Below are 17178 nucleotides of genomic sequence, written 5' to 3' on the forward strand. Positions count from 1 at the left end.
ACATCATTTTGAAGCTTGAGAACTATGATCAAATCTATTTTAATTCCACAGTAAGTAGTATTCGGATAAAGTAATGACCAGCTCATTCATTTGTCAAATGCCGTTATCAATAGGTACAGGCATATACTGGCCGTTAGATGGTTATCGTCCGGAAGCTTTCTATTTAAAAGATATTTTTAACATCTAAACATTTTTTAAATTATATAATATGTTTTAATGTTATATTAGTTATGTTATCTGGTTTGTTTTTTCATAAAAGCTATCTGTACAATCAAGGACCTTAATTTATATAAAGAGACGTTCCAAGATTCAAATTCTCAGCTACATTCAACAATTTTCAAAGCAAACCTTAGAATATTACCAGTTTAAAATCCTTTTTCATAATTGCATTCAGATCCCATCTTCACTTTAATGTTAAATGCAACACTTGAGATAAAAGTTTTACAATAAAAATGAAATTCAACGATGATATCAGGGAACGTATTTCGAACACATTCGACGCTTAAGCCAGCGGCTCCCAGAAGTATAACGTCTTGTAACCTATAAATATTTCACCAGAACTAGCCAGAAATAAAATCAAGATTGAAAAATGAAAAGTGTATGGATACATTTTAAAAAAAGCGACAAAAAAGGTTCATATTAAATAAGAGTTTTAAAAAATTGTCATTTTAGATCAATCAATGAAAATTAAAAGATGCATCACTGAAAATCTTTTTGAATATTAAAGTAAAAAATAGTTTTTAGATATTTAGAAAAAGTTATTAACGTTGTTTTAGAAATATTTTAATCGTGATTTTAGTTGCCAATCAATCCAAAAAAACTAAACATTTTGATTTAAATAATAAGCACCCAAGAACAGGTCCTGCAACATTATTAGGCTTATCAGAGGATCACCATTTCCGCGAAACAGACAGAAAAAATAGCAATTCACGTTTCTAATTCCCTCTTTTGGCTAAAAACATTTTCCCATCGAAAAGTCATTTGTGTTTTAATTAAGAGCGCTCTAAGAATAGGCCTTGTACGAGGATTATTAGAAAACAGAATTACAGCGGCCTTGCCTCCTTTTTCATGTTTACAATTCTTATGGAGACGAAAAATAAAATTTTTGGGTGTCGAAAACTTTCTGCGTAAAGACCAAGTTTGTTTGAGGTTATAATGCAAATTGAGTTGCTTCGTTTGCTCAACGCTTCCGCTGGATTTAGGTTTGATTCCTCGGTCGAGTGGAGCGAAATAAATTATAAGCCAATTTATAAAAGTTAAAATTTCCTTAAAGGAACAACTCATAATGTTTCGGCTTATTGCCCAGGGTGGCCTTGTTACTTCGGGGAAAATCAAAAGATTTGTTTAACATTACTCGCATTTCAGTTTCAAACATTCTGATTAGTTTTGCTAACCTTGTTTATATTCTGAATGTAAAAAATTATACGACAATCTGAATTATTATATTACAAAAAAAGTAAATATTCCGAGAGGCACATTTCGATAACTACCAGTACTTGTAAAGTGGAGGTATACTGATAAATTTATGCTAACTCGGAGTGTAAATTGTTACACTTACATGAAATAGATTAGAGGTATTTGTGGTTTATGATTAATAAAGGAACACGTACAAAACACCCTATGCATTAATAATGAACCAGTCAATATTAAGTCGGTTTTAATTTGCTGTTATATTGATAACAGAAGAGTTATGAGACACACCTTCTCATTCTAGGCTATATAATACCATTTAATAGTTATATTTAGAAAAAAAAAACTGTTGAACTCCAAACCCAATATTATTTTCCTGTAGTTATTTTATTTATTTATTTATTTGTTAACTATTAATTCAATAATTGTCTTTATCTAGGTTTTTGGGGTATCGCCATGTCAAATTTTATTACTATCAGTACCGTGATCTACTCCTAATAGGAAAAAGCCTACACAAGAAATGTGATTACCTCTTGCTAAAAAAATACCTTTTTATTTATATTCCACGTAAAATAATCAAGCTACTAGATAAACGGAAATGCAGCAGACAGTTTGACTGCGGTTTGGCGGAAATACACATCTCATACGTCACACATGTCAATCGCAAATATATTTTGACAAACGTCTGTTGCGCCAAAAAGCAAAAGAATTTGTTTTGTGTGTAAAGTATTTAAGTGCCAAATCTCAACATGTTCAGTTTAAATCTGAGAATTAAACTTTATATTGTCTTATTTAAATATATACAAATTCATATTTCATTAAATGACACGGCTATCCATTTAAATATAATGAAAGTATTATTGATCTGTATCGCAATGATGAATTTGATGTTCAGTATTAGAAGTAAAGCAGCAGTCTATATGGGAGTGTTAAAGAAGTATACCATAAACACATGTTGCAAAAATGTATCTGAGCCATGCACATGGAGGTGTCCTGAGCACGAGATGTATTAAATTAGATAAAAATTAAGATCATGAAATATTGGTTGTACTAGACCCTGTTCAAAACCTAATCTTCGTTTGAAATTTACTTGCCCTAGCTACAAGTCCATTTCAGCTGAATAATTATTATACTCTTAAAAACCTTTTCATATCTATTAATCCATCGCCTTCACCATCTTGAGCTTGGGGTGAAACAAAGATAGTTATTAATGTTTGTGTCTATTGTCTTCGGTGTGACGTGTTTCCAACCTAAGTTGAGATTTCAGGCCTAAGCTTTTGTTATGCGAGATCAAAGAAACGGGGCTCCAGCGCTCTGGTTTATACATCTATTAAACTACAGCTCCCATTGTCCGTTTTGAGAGGATATTCTCAACGTTTAGTTTGTTTTTCTCGTGAATCTAAACGCACCTCTTTGTCTGGTATATCGTCAGATTGACGCGGAGGTAATTACTCTAGACAATGATGCAATTAATAATATCCATAATATCATATATATACATAATTGTATGGAAGGATTCATAAATATAAAATAACCCAATTTGAAACTAAATGGGGATTAACTGTTGAACATGGAAATCGGTGTTTAGACATCTGATTGAATAGACTACTACAGAATTTTGAAAATTTGTCATCTAAGGGAGTCATATTTGGGATGAAATACAAAGACATTGCATTGTTAAAACAAATATTTAAGAAAATCCGATAGGTTTCTCAAACTTTTCGATGATAACCAGTGTTTTTTATCTATTAAGTTTTACTTAAAAGATGCTCCCAAAAATTGGCACTAAGCTGTATCTTAATTTCGAAATCCTACTATTATCTACGGCAGGTAATGATATTATTCAACAAAATGTCAAAAAATTATGACATTTATTATAATTTAAGCCTGTAAAGTATGGGGTAACTATTCATTTATTAACAAAAAAAAATATATAACAGTTCGATACGATAAAGTAAAAATATTTAATAAGAAAATTTTAATTTCAACTACACATTAAATATGACATCATTAATCTTAAATAACAAAAAAATATTTTCAACTCGCAGTATAGTCATGAATATAAATGGAAAGAAGTAACACCAACAATAATAAACCGGGATGATAAAAACGAAAGTGCGATTTGACTAACGGCACCGTCAGCTGTTAGTAAAGCGAGCTCTAAAAAACCAGCGATAACAACACTAGTTGCTCCGGCAGTGTATTCTCAAAACATTATTGCTGAAGCGTTGGCTATAAAGGATAATACACGATTCGGGCTAACGAGCGACGTGAACGGGAGTTGCGAAGTGGAGTAGCCACGATAAAACCCAGAAAGGGATAGTGGCCCAATAAAGACAAACATTGTAACATTGATTGTTAATTGCTAGGGATTTACCAACTGTTTGCGTTCATGTCGATCCCTCGAATGGATTCCCGTTACGACGTGCTAACGGATTAACAGGTCATGGAAGAAATAATTTGCGAAATTAAGGTAGAACTTAAGAAATAAACAAAAAATTTAAATGAAGTTTTAAAAATAGGTAAATATACAGAGAAGTGAAATAGAATCTCGCGAGAAAAAAACATTGTGATCGATATGTTGCAGTTGAATTTAATGTAAATACACCACCGGTTCGGAAAACAGATTCTACCGCGAAGAACCGGTAACCGGTAACCGGAACTAGGCTTTTTATTAATGATATAATCTTGTATTGAGTAATATGCCGTATATATAAATTATTTTTGATGTAACGCGTAAATTTACTAATTGGCTAAGTAAAAATAACTGTGGAATCGTAAAATAAATGTATCTAAATGGTAATAAGGGAATTTAATAAAAATTAAAGAATGATGTCAGACAGAATAAACCGGACAAGTAGTATATTTTCCTAAAACTATAAACCCCATCGTTTGCTACAAACGAAATGCTTTGTCCATTTTTCAGGTTCCTAGTTATGACGCACTAAAATGTTTTCTTTGACTACCTTCCTCATTTTCTTGCTTAACAACATTAAGCCTTAATTATGATGTCGTTAGGTTGATATCCTTTTGATGGCGGAAGAATAAAATTTATATGGCAGGACTAGCAAATAATACTACAGCTCAAGGTTATAAATGTTCTGAAGATGCGAGTTTCGTGGATACTTTGCAAAACAAAAGAACTTTCCTAATTCCATCAAGGAGTATGTTGCTCTTTTGTTCAGTATTAATGGAAAGGAGTGTGTGTAATAGCAAGCAAGCAATATTATAACTGCGTCAAGGCCGAGTGAAATCCTTAAAAAAATATATAAGAAATATTTCCATCAGGTAGAAAAAGTATTATACTAGCTAGTATAGAATAAATAAAAATATAATATCTCTGAAAGTAATAAAAGATACTCTATCAAATTAAACAACTTTTTCGTAACAACGATCACCGTCTTAATTTCAAGCGATAAACAACCGATTAAGATTAAGAACTGCATGACCGAAAAAGGATGAAAAATTAAGGATACTCAGTCAATGTTCTTATTGAGAGATAAAAATTGTTTTAAGCTAATTACTCTCGTTAGACGCTAACTGGAATCCTGAATAGAATGACGAATATTGTACTGCCCCTCAATAATCAAATCTTTTGTGAAGCGAGTTTCAATTTAACTTTTTGGACTCAATCCTTTTGTTTCTGACGGACCAATTGCAATATTGTCGGGATTCTGTCCCGGATTAATAATGGAACTTCGTTTTCTTTGAATCACTCCAGTATGAAAAGTAATCTTAGTTGATGAGACATATTTGAAAGATTTGATAATTTCGTACTTCTTTAAACAATGAAAACATTTTAAGTTAATTTTAAGAAGGACCTTAACGCCTTGTCCAATTATAATTCAATCGTCACTTAGTCAAATTAAATGGTTTATTTCAATATGCTCCAAATTCATTAGTCGTTTGAAAATTCTTAAAGCGTCTTAAAGGTGAAGGAATCGATAACACATTTTCCATGAGGTCACTTAAAATAATTTCAAACAATTCTTTAATAGAAAATTACCAAAGTTTCAACTTCAACAAAGAATAGCACGTGCCGGGAAGTTTTCATGTCTATTTTACCTCCGAAACCGTAATCTCGACGCTACAAACAAGTGCACCTTAATTGAATTTTAATAACAATACCTCGACGACAACAGAAACTCCAACGTCTTGGATGAAATTTTAAATTAATTAACAATTATTGTAATTAAACTCATTACCCAATGTTAAATAAATTAAAAAAAATACAAGTAACAGTCAGTTGATGTCCCTCCCTCACTACTCTAGAGCTTGTTAAATTCACATGTCACAGAATTCCATTCGACAGATGCAATTTTCCTTTAAACGTCTTCCTTCACCGCGGAGCACGAGATGAATTATAAACACAAATTAAGTACATGCAAATTCAAACATGTTTGTTCCTGTTGGAACCCACAGTTTTTAATTATCAATACGTATTAGGTTTTGGACTATCTCTGTTTAAATAGATCAAAAATATTGTATTTTTCGATAGAAGATCGAAGTTCTTCCATTTTCAAAAATGGGGTGTGCAAATGTGTTCAAAAATATCCTCGGCGATATGTTAAATACATTCTCATATGAAAGTTTATTTTATATTTGCCCGTTTGTTATTTTAAAAGACTGAGAGATAACAAGTAATCGTTTACTTAGGAGCCACTTTTACACAAGAATTATTCAATGTATTTTCAGACATCCTACTTAATATTCACATCATAATTATTCTCAGCTAAATATTATAACTCATTATATAATATTTTGCTAATCGAGATTGCTAGATTTTTAATATTGAAAATAAAAAAGAGCCTAATAGATAGTGATGTACTTCATCGATCATCAACAAAGTTTAAAAAAATCAGCTCAATCGGTTGAGTGCAAAAGATTAAAATTTTTGTGCCAAATAAAGTTTTAAAAATAATAGAAGACTATTTTCAAATCACTGTTGTTTTTTTTTAAATCGTACATATCCTTTAATTTTCAGACTTGAGAGTAACCGTTGTACGAAACTCACGTCAAGGGATCATCTTTTTGTTTATTTTTCCTTTCATCGAGTCTGATTTATTCCAGTAGCATTAAAATCTCTGCTTTAAAAAAGCTAATCATCTATTTATAAAGGATTATATATATATATAATAAACTTTATAAAAATAGTAGATTTATATAATTTGAAAGTTTAACATTGTTAAGTAAACCGTTTCTAAATAATTAAAATTTTCAAATTTCACTAATGTCTGTTCCCAGTTCAACTGTGTTAATAAACCCATTATACCCATTCACGAAGGGACGAAACAAGAACGCTCTGCTTCGAGTTAAACGTGAAATAACTGAAAATTCGGAAGGAAAAATTATGCAAATTGCTGCGGGATGTGGAGGAAGGCGGGATAATGGTCGTACGGTAAGTGTGGATACGGCTTAAAAATGAGGTTTACAGGTAATATATGCCACGACGAAATCTTTTATTTCGAGTTACGCTATTGGAGAATTTGTCCTACCTTGTCGTTTTTGAGCGTCTATTTTACATAATCGAGTTCGACTTTTGCTCATTCGAAAGCATTGGAACTAATATTTAGTCATTACTTTTAAATTTAGTATTATTTGCTTAAATGATTTTTTGTATCGCTTAGTATACTTAAGAAAATTTAATTTTTAAAGTAATTCGCTCAATCCTCTCCGTTTTCAAATTAAGATAAGCTATTCCATTAATAATCTATACTTATTTTAATCCAGTGAACCATCTCCTTCGCACGGCGACTTAATTTAATCGTGTTAATTATACAGTAATAACAGTGTCCTGATATCTATGGCTTCAAGTATTACGCGGCATCTCGTTTTAATTGTTTTAATGAGATGCTTTGAATTGGGCCCAAAGTCTTTGTCTAAAGCTTGGTGCTGGAGTAATTTCGTTTAAACGTAATTTTGGGTTCGGTTAGTTTCTCAACTCTTAGTTATTATTACTCACATTATGTCCTTTATAATCAATGTTAGCGGAATGTGTGTCGTCTTTATTAAATTCAATCCTTACACTGTTGCCAACTATGGGATCTAAGATATCACTCGTGTCTTTAATTACGCTAGCGAGTATTTCAAACGTCTTTCAGAGCATAAAAATAAAAACACAAATTGAAGTTAATATTTGGTGAGTGAGAGTATCTTTACTAACTGACTACCACAACTTGTAATCAGTTGGTTAAAAACCTATGTCTAACATCAGTATTATATTAAATCACATAAACAACAATAACTTTACTACCGAAAAAATAATTCAAAAACAATCGTAATATTTTTATCAAAAATAAATACCAAAAATTCTTTGATACTGAATACGAGCAAATTATCACTATATATTTTAAAAGAAAAACCAACCGCCGTATGTCTTTTTGAACGCGTTTAACTCAAAAACTGCCGTGTTATTAAAAGAAAACATTTAACCGTTACGCTATCGTAATATGTTTAATTCACAATGAGTAGTTATTTATGAAGCTAAATAAAGCTACATCTGTTGTTTAGTATAAGTATCGTACAAACAATAAATAGTGAATATAAAATATCTATATTACCTCCACTCGTGAATTTTACATCGATGGCAATATTTTAATTTCATAATGTGATAACATGAATTAAACTGAGTATAATTTATCCACGCTCTATTTACCGACAAGAGGAATAAATCGCTGAATTTAGGTCATTATTCGCGAGGATCGGTGCGGTTTGAATAGACTCGCGATGAGTGAAATATCGCACGAATTAGTGACGGTGATTTGAGTTCCAAAATCAATAATATTGACAAGCAAACAGAATTATAAAGCAAAGCAAGTTCCAAATGACATGATGGAACATGATGGACATAAAATTAAAAAACGAATTAACTACATTAGTTCGCTTAAGGCACGATAAGATAAAGTTGAAGATAAATGAAAATTTTATTTAACAATTTGTATTTTTCTTAGTGAAGTCAACAAAAAGAATCCCAATGTAAAGGTTACAAGTATCTATGTATTTTAAGCTGTGCATTAATTCTCAGTTATAGCACCAGAATATATACGTTATAAATTAAGCAAGCCCATTAATGTTCCGCTTCTGGGCAAACATTGGTGACGAGGTAGCTCTTGTTGAGGAGAGAAGAGATTACGAGCTGTTTTCACTAGTGCTCCATACATATATGTATAATACATATACTATGTCCATAATACTTATGTAGATAACTTTATAATGTTGTCTTGTACCGCCAAATTATAAAAAATATTACCTAATTTTTGGAAGTATATGATTAAATTTTAAAATACAAAATGCGGAAGCAATTTTGCATACTCTCATCAAGTCATTTTTCGAATACTACTGATGTGTTTGAAATTTATTCGCAAGCAATTATTCTCCCTAAGAATTATATTTTTCATAACTTTAACGAAGCATGCATCGCCAATTCATTACTGTCACACTGTGAGACATTTAACGGTCCCTTAGGGCGCTCCTTAGATTTGTCGTGTCAGATTTGGTACCGTGACTGATAAGTGTGTTAAGCATATGGAACTACGAATATCATATTTCCGTCTATTGCACGCTCATTTTAGGAAAATTTCTAAAAATATTATCCTAAGTATCAGACCTACAAACGTTCCCTTGAATAATGGACGAGTTTCTATTCATAATTAAATCTAGACTTTTATGAAATACTTAATGTTTTCAATAACGATATTGAAATGATAAATGAAAATATTTTAAGGAGCCAAAATGGTCTAGTGGATAGGAAATGTGGCTCTTAATTACAGATTACGAATTCATATTTTTTTAAGAGACACTTTCATGTATATTTTTGTTTTTTTTTTTATTCATTTCATGCTTGATAATGTAATCCTAAGGAAACTTCTTAGTTATGTGTATGTACACTAATCTGCAGAGAGCCGCGTGGTAGAATAAATTGTAATTAATTTCCTCAGCAAGAATTTAGGTATTTGGCCAGATGTTGGAGGTTTATGAACCCTTACTTTATTTTTTTCTTTCATTTGGAATAATGCTACTTCATAGTTCTTATAGTACATAGTCTACATAGTCAATATGTCTTATATATATTAGGAAATTCAGAAAAAATATAAGCAGCTGCATTAGACTGATGAAACGGTTCTTTGAAAAGTTCTTACGATAAATCTAGACCAGAATCTAGACTCTTAACTTTCAGTTACACTAAAAGCTTTGCGATGAGTTCAAAGGTCAAAAGGTTGAAATCAAATGAAACCTTGGAAGACGCAAGCTAGTTTTTTTTTTCTTTAAGTTTATGGAACTAAACTTAATTATGGATATTTTACGGTAGTATAAAATTTAAATAATTTTGCATACGTATAACTTTGATGGTATGGTAAAAAATACACTTTAACTTAAAAGTAATCTTGATAAAACCGATGTTGAAGGATTTTTTTTTTCTTATGAAAACTAAGGCATTACAGAGTAATGCTGGTACAGAGATAACTAAAAAAAGCTGCAGGGAACTTGTAAGGTACTGTAAAATATTTTATATTGTTACAAAAAACAAATCTTATCTGCGTGCAGAACGTATATATTGCTATAACTGAATTTAACTTATAAATAAACATGTATATACAAAATAGTTCCCATTCAGATTACAGAAACAAGATCGTCAAACATTGATTTTTGCACAACACGCGTAAGTCTTAAATAGAAAATAACAAAATAGTTTTACACGAATTTCGACTTTATCTTAAAGCCTGAGAGCTGTAACTTGCACTCACTGATTTGCTATTACACGATCGGACTGGCAGACGTCCAGCTAAGGTTATGTCCAAAACCAAAGTGTGGAGCTTATGGGCTGGAAATAATACGTGAAAAATGCTTTCAATAAATTTATAAACTAGCGCATAGATGGTAACTGATATATGGACTTTAAATATATAAATAAATCAAGTCAAATCCAAAATATTTATTCAATAAAAGCATCACACTTGGTCATGCATTTTACTATGTGCCTAAAGGTTAGGAAAAAAAATCCTTATTCCTGAGAAAATACCGCGAAACATTGTTAAAGGGAATATAAAAATTATAAAGCCGAGGTTTGATCGCCAGTTCTTCTCAGGTCTGAAGTGTATCCTTCTGAACCGGTTATAGTAGACTTTTTTCTTGACAACTAACAACTAATAAAGGAGTGTCATGCTTGTGTATTGAATAAAGATTTCAAATTTCGACTTCGAACTTACTTTGTTACGTGATGTCGGTCCGTTGTTTCATTCTCAAACACGTGTGTATTTCTACACAAACGTTCATTTACCTTTTTTTACATTACATGATATTTAAGTATATAACTATAACTTTTTTGGACAAATCGATGAAACAATTTATATTTATCGTTTCCTGTCTGTCTGTTAAAATATGAATCTTCAAAAGAAATCACATTATACCTCATTCAAGTATACCTTTGCTCTTGAATCGTAATTTTACAGAATTGTGTTATACGTAAAACTACCACGATCTTTTTATCCGTGATGTATGCATACTTCAAATGATCGCATATATACACAGTTTAAAAAATTACATGAAACATATAAATAAATACTTCAATAGCCAATAGTATACGGGCGCTGTGAAACTCATTTCGATACGTAAGTTATTATCGCACTCCGATAACAAGTTTCATACTTTGGCTGAGATATTTACCGTGAACTACCCTCCAATATATTTTTGATCATTTTGAGTATCTAAATTTATTGCTGTTCTTAGAAATATAAATTCAAATTTGGATTTTAATCCATTTTAAAACAAATAGAAGATTGGACTTGAATAGAAAATTAGTTAACGAATATTTATACACAACAACTCACTTCAAGCAAGTAACGGCTTATTCATAATTTGATATAAAATTGTTTTTATAGCTTAAAATAGTAATAATTGTAGTTCAAAATATATGTAAGTAATATATGTTTGTAAAAAAATGTTAAATAATATAAATTAAACATTTACATATAATTATAATTAGACTTATGGAACAAAATGTCGATTATATGTTGATCTATATTACTTTATCAACCGTATAAATAATGTGTTAAATAATTTTTTTTTTAGACAATGTCACATTTCTGACATTTCAATGTGACGTTTAGTCATGAGTTCCAAGTTTGCTCTAACAGAATAACTCTGCTGTTTAGCAATGTCTACAGCAGTTATTGAACTTAAAAATACCGTCGAACATAAAATCCCAGTATCTATAAAAAGCTCTTAGAGTTAGTTCAATGTCCACAAGCAATTGCATTCATTGTCTTCAGTTTTAAATATGGGACTTAGAATAAATTATGGTAAATGCAATTAAAAGTTTTCACTCTAGTTTTAAGTGACTTTATACTTTTTTTAAAAAATTTTTATATATAAATATAGTAATACTAGTACTAAAATGAACTAAAAGATATATGACACTATACGGAAAGTTACTTTAACTGAAACTGAGAATCTACAGGATATACAGACATTTTATTTATTTATTTGATTTTTAATAAAGAAAAGATTCAGCGAAACGTTCAATAACACGAGCCTTATAAAAGATTAGCAAGTCTAAAAAAGATACCGATGAAGAAACACCAAAATTCACTTCTAATGGAATTACCTTTAAAGAACAACGAAAGCAACTTAGAATTAATAATTACATAGATGTCGGCTTCCCCAATTTGCATACAATTACTGCAGTCCGACATTATCTTTCATTTGCTTTCATTCCGACTTCACGAAATTCATTAAAATTGTCCACTTTCATAATTTGATTATTAATAATTTTAAAAAAAATGTACTTAATATATGTAATAAGATCGAAAATTCAATTATTTAACGTTGCGCCGCATCTAAAGCTTTTTTGACTTTAATTCAAATTTTATTAATGTACCATTTACTGATGTAAGGACCTTGGAGGTCCAGAAGTTAGATCTTGAATAAAGTGTAAATCTTAATCGAAAATTGCGATTTCAAACCCGATCCTGCACGACTAAATTTTCATAAATATGAAATTTGGACATTCACCATCGATCACGAGATGAATTAATTATAAACTCAAATTAAAAAGAATGTGGAGTATGGTGGGTTTTCACTTGGTTTTGGTCAAGGTTCATGAGTTCTCATTACTGAGACTTCTCGACTGAAACTTAAATAATATAATTGTATCTAAATTTGAGGAAGTAATTGAACGACGAACGTGTATGTGACGACCGACCGTTTTAATTTCAGTGTCTGGCAAATGCAGTCTCCGTATTTCGTCCCGACCTTAGAACGCGGCTTGCCCCATTCATTTGTCAGAGACATCCCTGTCCACAGAACATTTATACCGGGTAAGCGCTGAAGCGCTGCAATTTAGCGCACTACGCTACACCACCCATTTGTTTGATTGAAACAGCTGAATGCTTGATGGGTTTTACTTTTAAGCAAATCCCGCTGAATACTTTATTGGGCAAAACGCTCAATTAACTTCATGTTCAACGTTTTGGATTGGCATCAAATATTTGTAAATGGACTATGAATAATCCGTCGCTAGCTTGAACTGAGTTGTTGTGTACAAATATTCGTTTACTAATTTTCTATTCGCGTGCAAATCGTCAATTCGGTTACTTAAACATAAACAGTTTTCACCGTTGTATTAAACTAAGATTTATATTATACTTATCTCGAGTTAGGAACTAAATCTTATTGGACATTACGTAATTAATCCCTCCCTCCTTGCATTTCCTCCTAGGGTCCTCTCATTAATTTAGCCTAGAAGTAAGCGGTTACCCGATTTAACAAAGGATTTCCATTCAGCCGGTTTTATATAGTCTGTCTTTATATATCGAGATTAATTTAACATCAAAATATAATATAATTTTAACATTAACAATTATGGTTTAATTTATAATTATTATTTACAAATTTCGCGGAATTAAGATGCGTTCATTCAATCTTTGATAAATAAATGTTTCTATTAAGAGCAGATAGTATACAGAAAAATGATCCAAAATTTCTCTGTTACAAATTTAAGAATGTTATTATATAATTAGTGCGTTCATTGTTGATAACTCGCCTTGGGTATGAAACGATCGCCTCCTGACTATTTATTTTGATAAATATATAATATACACAAATAATCATAAAATTACAAGAGATACTCGTTGAGTTTCTCTCACCGGTTCTTCTCAGGTCAGGGTATTTTATTATCCAGTATATTTAATTTGTTAATCAATAACTAAGTTTAATGCTTCTATATTTAATAAATGGATTTGATTTGATTTGATTTAATTCATACATATATTGACATGTTCCTTGTATCTGTATTAACACTGGCTCACTCATAATGCATAAACTTAGAAACACAAGGGTGTTACGCACCCTAGTTCCTTTTCTGTAACCCTGACAACAAGTATTGACAAAATTTCATGATGATGTATTGTGTAGTTCAAAGTTTAATAAACGAACTTTTTCTTCTTTATTATATAAGTTAGAATTATTTATTATCTATGATAATATGCAAAACTAACTCTTCCTGTCTGATTCTGTCTGTAATGCTTTCAACGCCACATCACTAAACTGAATTTGATAAAATTGGTTATAAAGCATCATTGAACGCCAAGGAAGAACTTAAGATTTTTTATTCCCAACATCTAACGACCAACCCTTAAAATGCAGTTTCATAAAATCAGTATGTATTATTTGTAAGTTACTAAAAGCACATCACTAAATTACATACAAAGCGAAAAGTTATTTGAACATTGGTTTCAGAACAGCGATTAGGAACTCCCGAACATCATAACTCTAATGATATAAGTTGATCATCTAACTCAATATTATAACCTCTGTGCACGAGTCCACTCGAGTAGTTCTAAACAATCCTTTGCTTTAATTGAACGCCTATCGTTATTGCTTAACAAGACCAACACAGCTTCTTAAATAATTCATTACAATTTTACATAGATGAATAAGATAAACAGAAATTAAATCATTATTTGCGAACGATGAACCAATAAGGGCTAGTCTGTATTGTATTTGTGAAATTCATGCTATTCCGATAACTTTCTTCGATATATAAAGTATATTTTGGAAAATATATTATGAGTAGAAGAAATCGTTAAAGAATTGGGGAAAACTGTTGTATATCTGTTTTATATTCACTTAACAATGACAGCGTAATTACAAATTAATCACATAATATAAATAGTTCACACATACCGCATAAAGGGAATACTAATAACACAGTGAAAGAATTAAGCGTAAGTACAAGGACAAAATCTCATTATCATCCAAACTCTTCCATATACGTCATATTTGCGCTTCTCCTTTTCAGCTCAAAAATGTCCAATAAAAAAATTACCACTATAATTTATCGCAGTGAAATGCCATTCGTTTTTAAGGTTAGAAAATTTGTAAACTACCAACCGATGAACTAATATAAGAAACATTTTAAATGATTATTATTCCTATAAATAGTTAAATTGTGATATCTTATCTCGACGAAATCTTTCAATAGGCACGATTTCTATTGTTTCTATAAATATAATATCAACATGATTTATCTTATTGTCATGTTACAAAGGGAAGCCGTCATTTACTTGATCGACTGGATCTATTAAATACGTGACTGGTAGTTCCAGCATCACACTGATCTCCATGACTTGGCTTCATATCCGAGATAGCGTAATGGATTAATGCACTATCGATAAAACTTTATACGAGTAATAATACTGTTAGTTTATGTTACGTCATTCTGTATAAATATTAGAATTTTTAGTATTTTAATAAAGTAGAATGTGTTTACAGTTCGCTGGTTCGTTGTCCGTTTATAACATATTATAAAAATGATATATACGTATCTCTTAAAGCATGATTTTCACGATCTTGTTACTTAATAGGAGAATGATAGAACAATATAACATATTAAGGCATAACTATATATAAATATTCTTATTATTTGCTTTAGTTCCAATATATATTTAATGAAAACGAAGAAAGCCAAAAACTCGCCCTAAATAAATATGACACAAATACACTTGTTATATACATATTATGTACATACCTCCGGACGCGGCGAGCAGGCCGTGCGCGCGCAGTAACGCCAGCAGCAGCAACAGCAGCAGCGGGCGGCGCCGCATGCCGCGCGACACACCGCCCGCGCCCGCGCACCGCCGCCGCTCGCCCCCGGGCTCGCCTTCACCTGAAACAATCACTTTAATTCATAATTTTGTCTAAAACATAACATCCCCTTAAAATTTCAATTTTGATTATCATGAATATGTTTTTATTATAATTTAATCTTTGAAATTCAGTGATTAATGCTACATTTTCATAAACCCACTTTTGAAATTTCTATCTTTCAAAGTAAATTTTCCCGTTATATAAATATTTTAATAACATACTCTAAAAAAATGTAATATAAGGTTTTACATTTAGTAAAATAATTAATAAAATTTTAGAAAAAAAATCATTATTTTTTTTTGCAGATGTGGTCATACAAAAACATAGTTTGTATTTTGTGTCGTTTGTATTTTCAGTGACCTAACAAATAGCTTTGTTTTGAGTAATTTGCATGACCACGGACTGTGGACTGATACAAATACCTTTTTTAAAAAAACCAAACACAACGTCCAGAACAGAAGTCAGAATAATTTATAAAGAAACTAGTTCATTTGATAATTAATGTCTACAGAATAATGAAACTTAATAATTATGTTAAAAAATTTCCAAGGCCAAGAGACACGGGTAGCATTTCAATTTATAAAAATTTAGATCAAGTTACGCTGAAGGCAGTTATGTATATTGATTAATTTTATATTTTGTAATATTCTCCTTTGTTCAAGAAATATTATATTTTGTATGAAATTAGCTTTTAGGTAAAATAATATATAACGCTTTTGGATGTAATTTGCTAAAATGGAGCCCAACGTGGGGCCATTTTAAGCCACAATTGACAATACTTATCTATATCAATACGTTTCAAACAAAGCATTTTCGTAGGACAGTATTTACAAAAGTTATATCTACAATTTTATCTGATTGAATTTCCTTTCTACGAAACAAATCGTACTCGATTTTATCTGGAAAAAAAAGCTGAGAAGGAACACGTCTAATCGTCGTGCCCATCGGAGCCCGCTGCTCGAACGGAAAAGTATTGTCCATGATGAAATGTGTCCATGGTAACTGGTTTCGATCAAAATGCGAAGCATTTTATTTTAAGAACAAGCAAGAATTTCGTAATTTCACTTTTAATAACGACCTCTTACTTTGGAAGTCTTTTGTAATTTAATAGGTTCGTAATATTGGATACTCGTCCTTACCTCTGTCATTGTCGATATAAATTAAATTTTAATTTGAATAAATTGTGCCGGGGCTGAAAAAATTATGCGAGAGATTTTGTAGGCTATTTATGTGCAATAAAGGCTATTCTCGCGTAATCACAATAAAGATTCTGTTTAATTCAAATAATATTGATTGTTAGTGGAATAATGTACATTATTTAAACTGACAAACACAGTATAGGTACCGTATTTGTCTGTATTTACCAGTATAGTTACTGTATATTAGAATAGCCCGTAAGGATTTATAATAAATAAAAAACTAATTATCAAAATAAATAACAGTGAAAATTTCGCATTCGAGTATTTGATACGACATGGGGTACATGTAATGTACAGTATGAGAGTTAACGTATCACATGTTCACCGCCATGGATAAAGGCCATCAGTTTAACGTCATGTATAATTTTTACTCGACGTTTTTGTCAAAATATTTCAAAAAATCCTATTGCATTAGCACGAATTG

General features: G+C 30.9%; 1 protein-coding gene across 8 annotated transcripts in view; it reads right to left on the reverse strand.

Moving 5' to 3' along the window:
* LOC125064465 (disintegrin and metalloproteinase domain-containing protein 22) overlaps window positions 1-17178 on the reverse strand; it is a 494578-nt gene that overhangs the window by 308207 nt on the left and 169193 nt on the right. For all 8 annotated transcript variants that reach the window (XM_047671514.1, XM_047671508.1, XM_047671510.1 and 5 more), the window contains exon 4: window positions 15437-15574. In XM_047671514.1, coding sequence (XP_047527470.1) covers window positions 15437-15574 — 138 coding nt within the window. The remainder of the gene's footprint in view (window positions 1-15436; window positions 15575-17178) is intronic.

Source organism: Vanessa atalanta, chromosome 6 (genome assembly GCF_905147765.1).
Source record: "Vanessa atalanta chromosome 6, ilVanAtal1.2, whole genome shotgun sequence".
Classification (NCBI taxonomy): Eukaryota; Metazoa; Arthropoda; class Insecta; order Lepidoptera; family Nymphalidae; genus Vanessa; species Vanessa atalanta.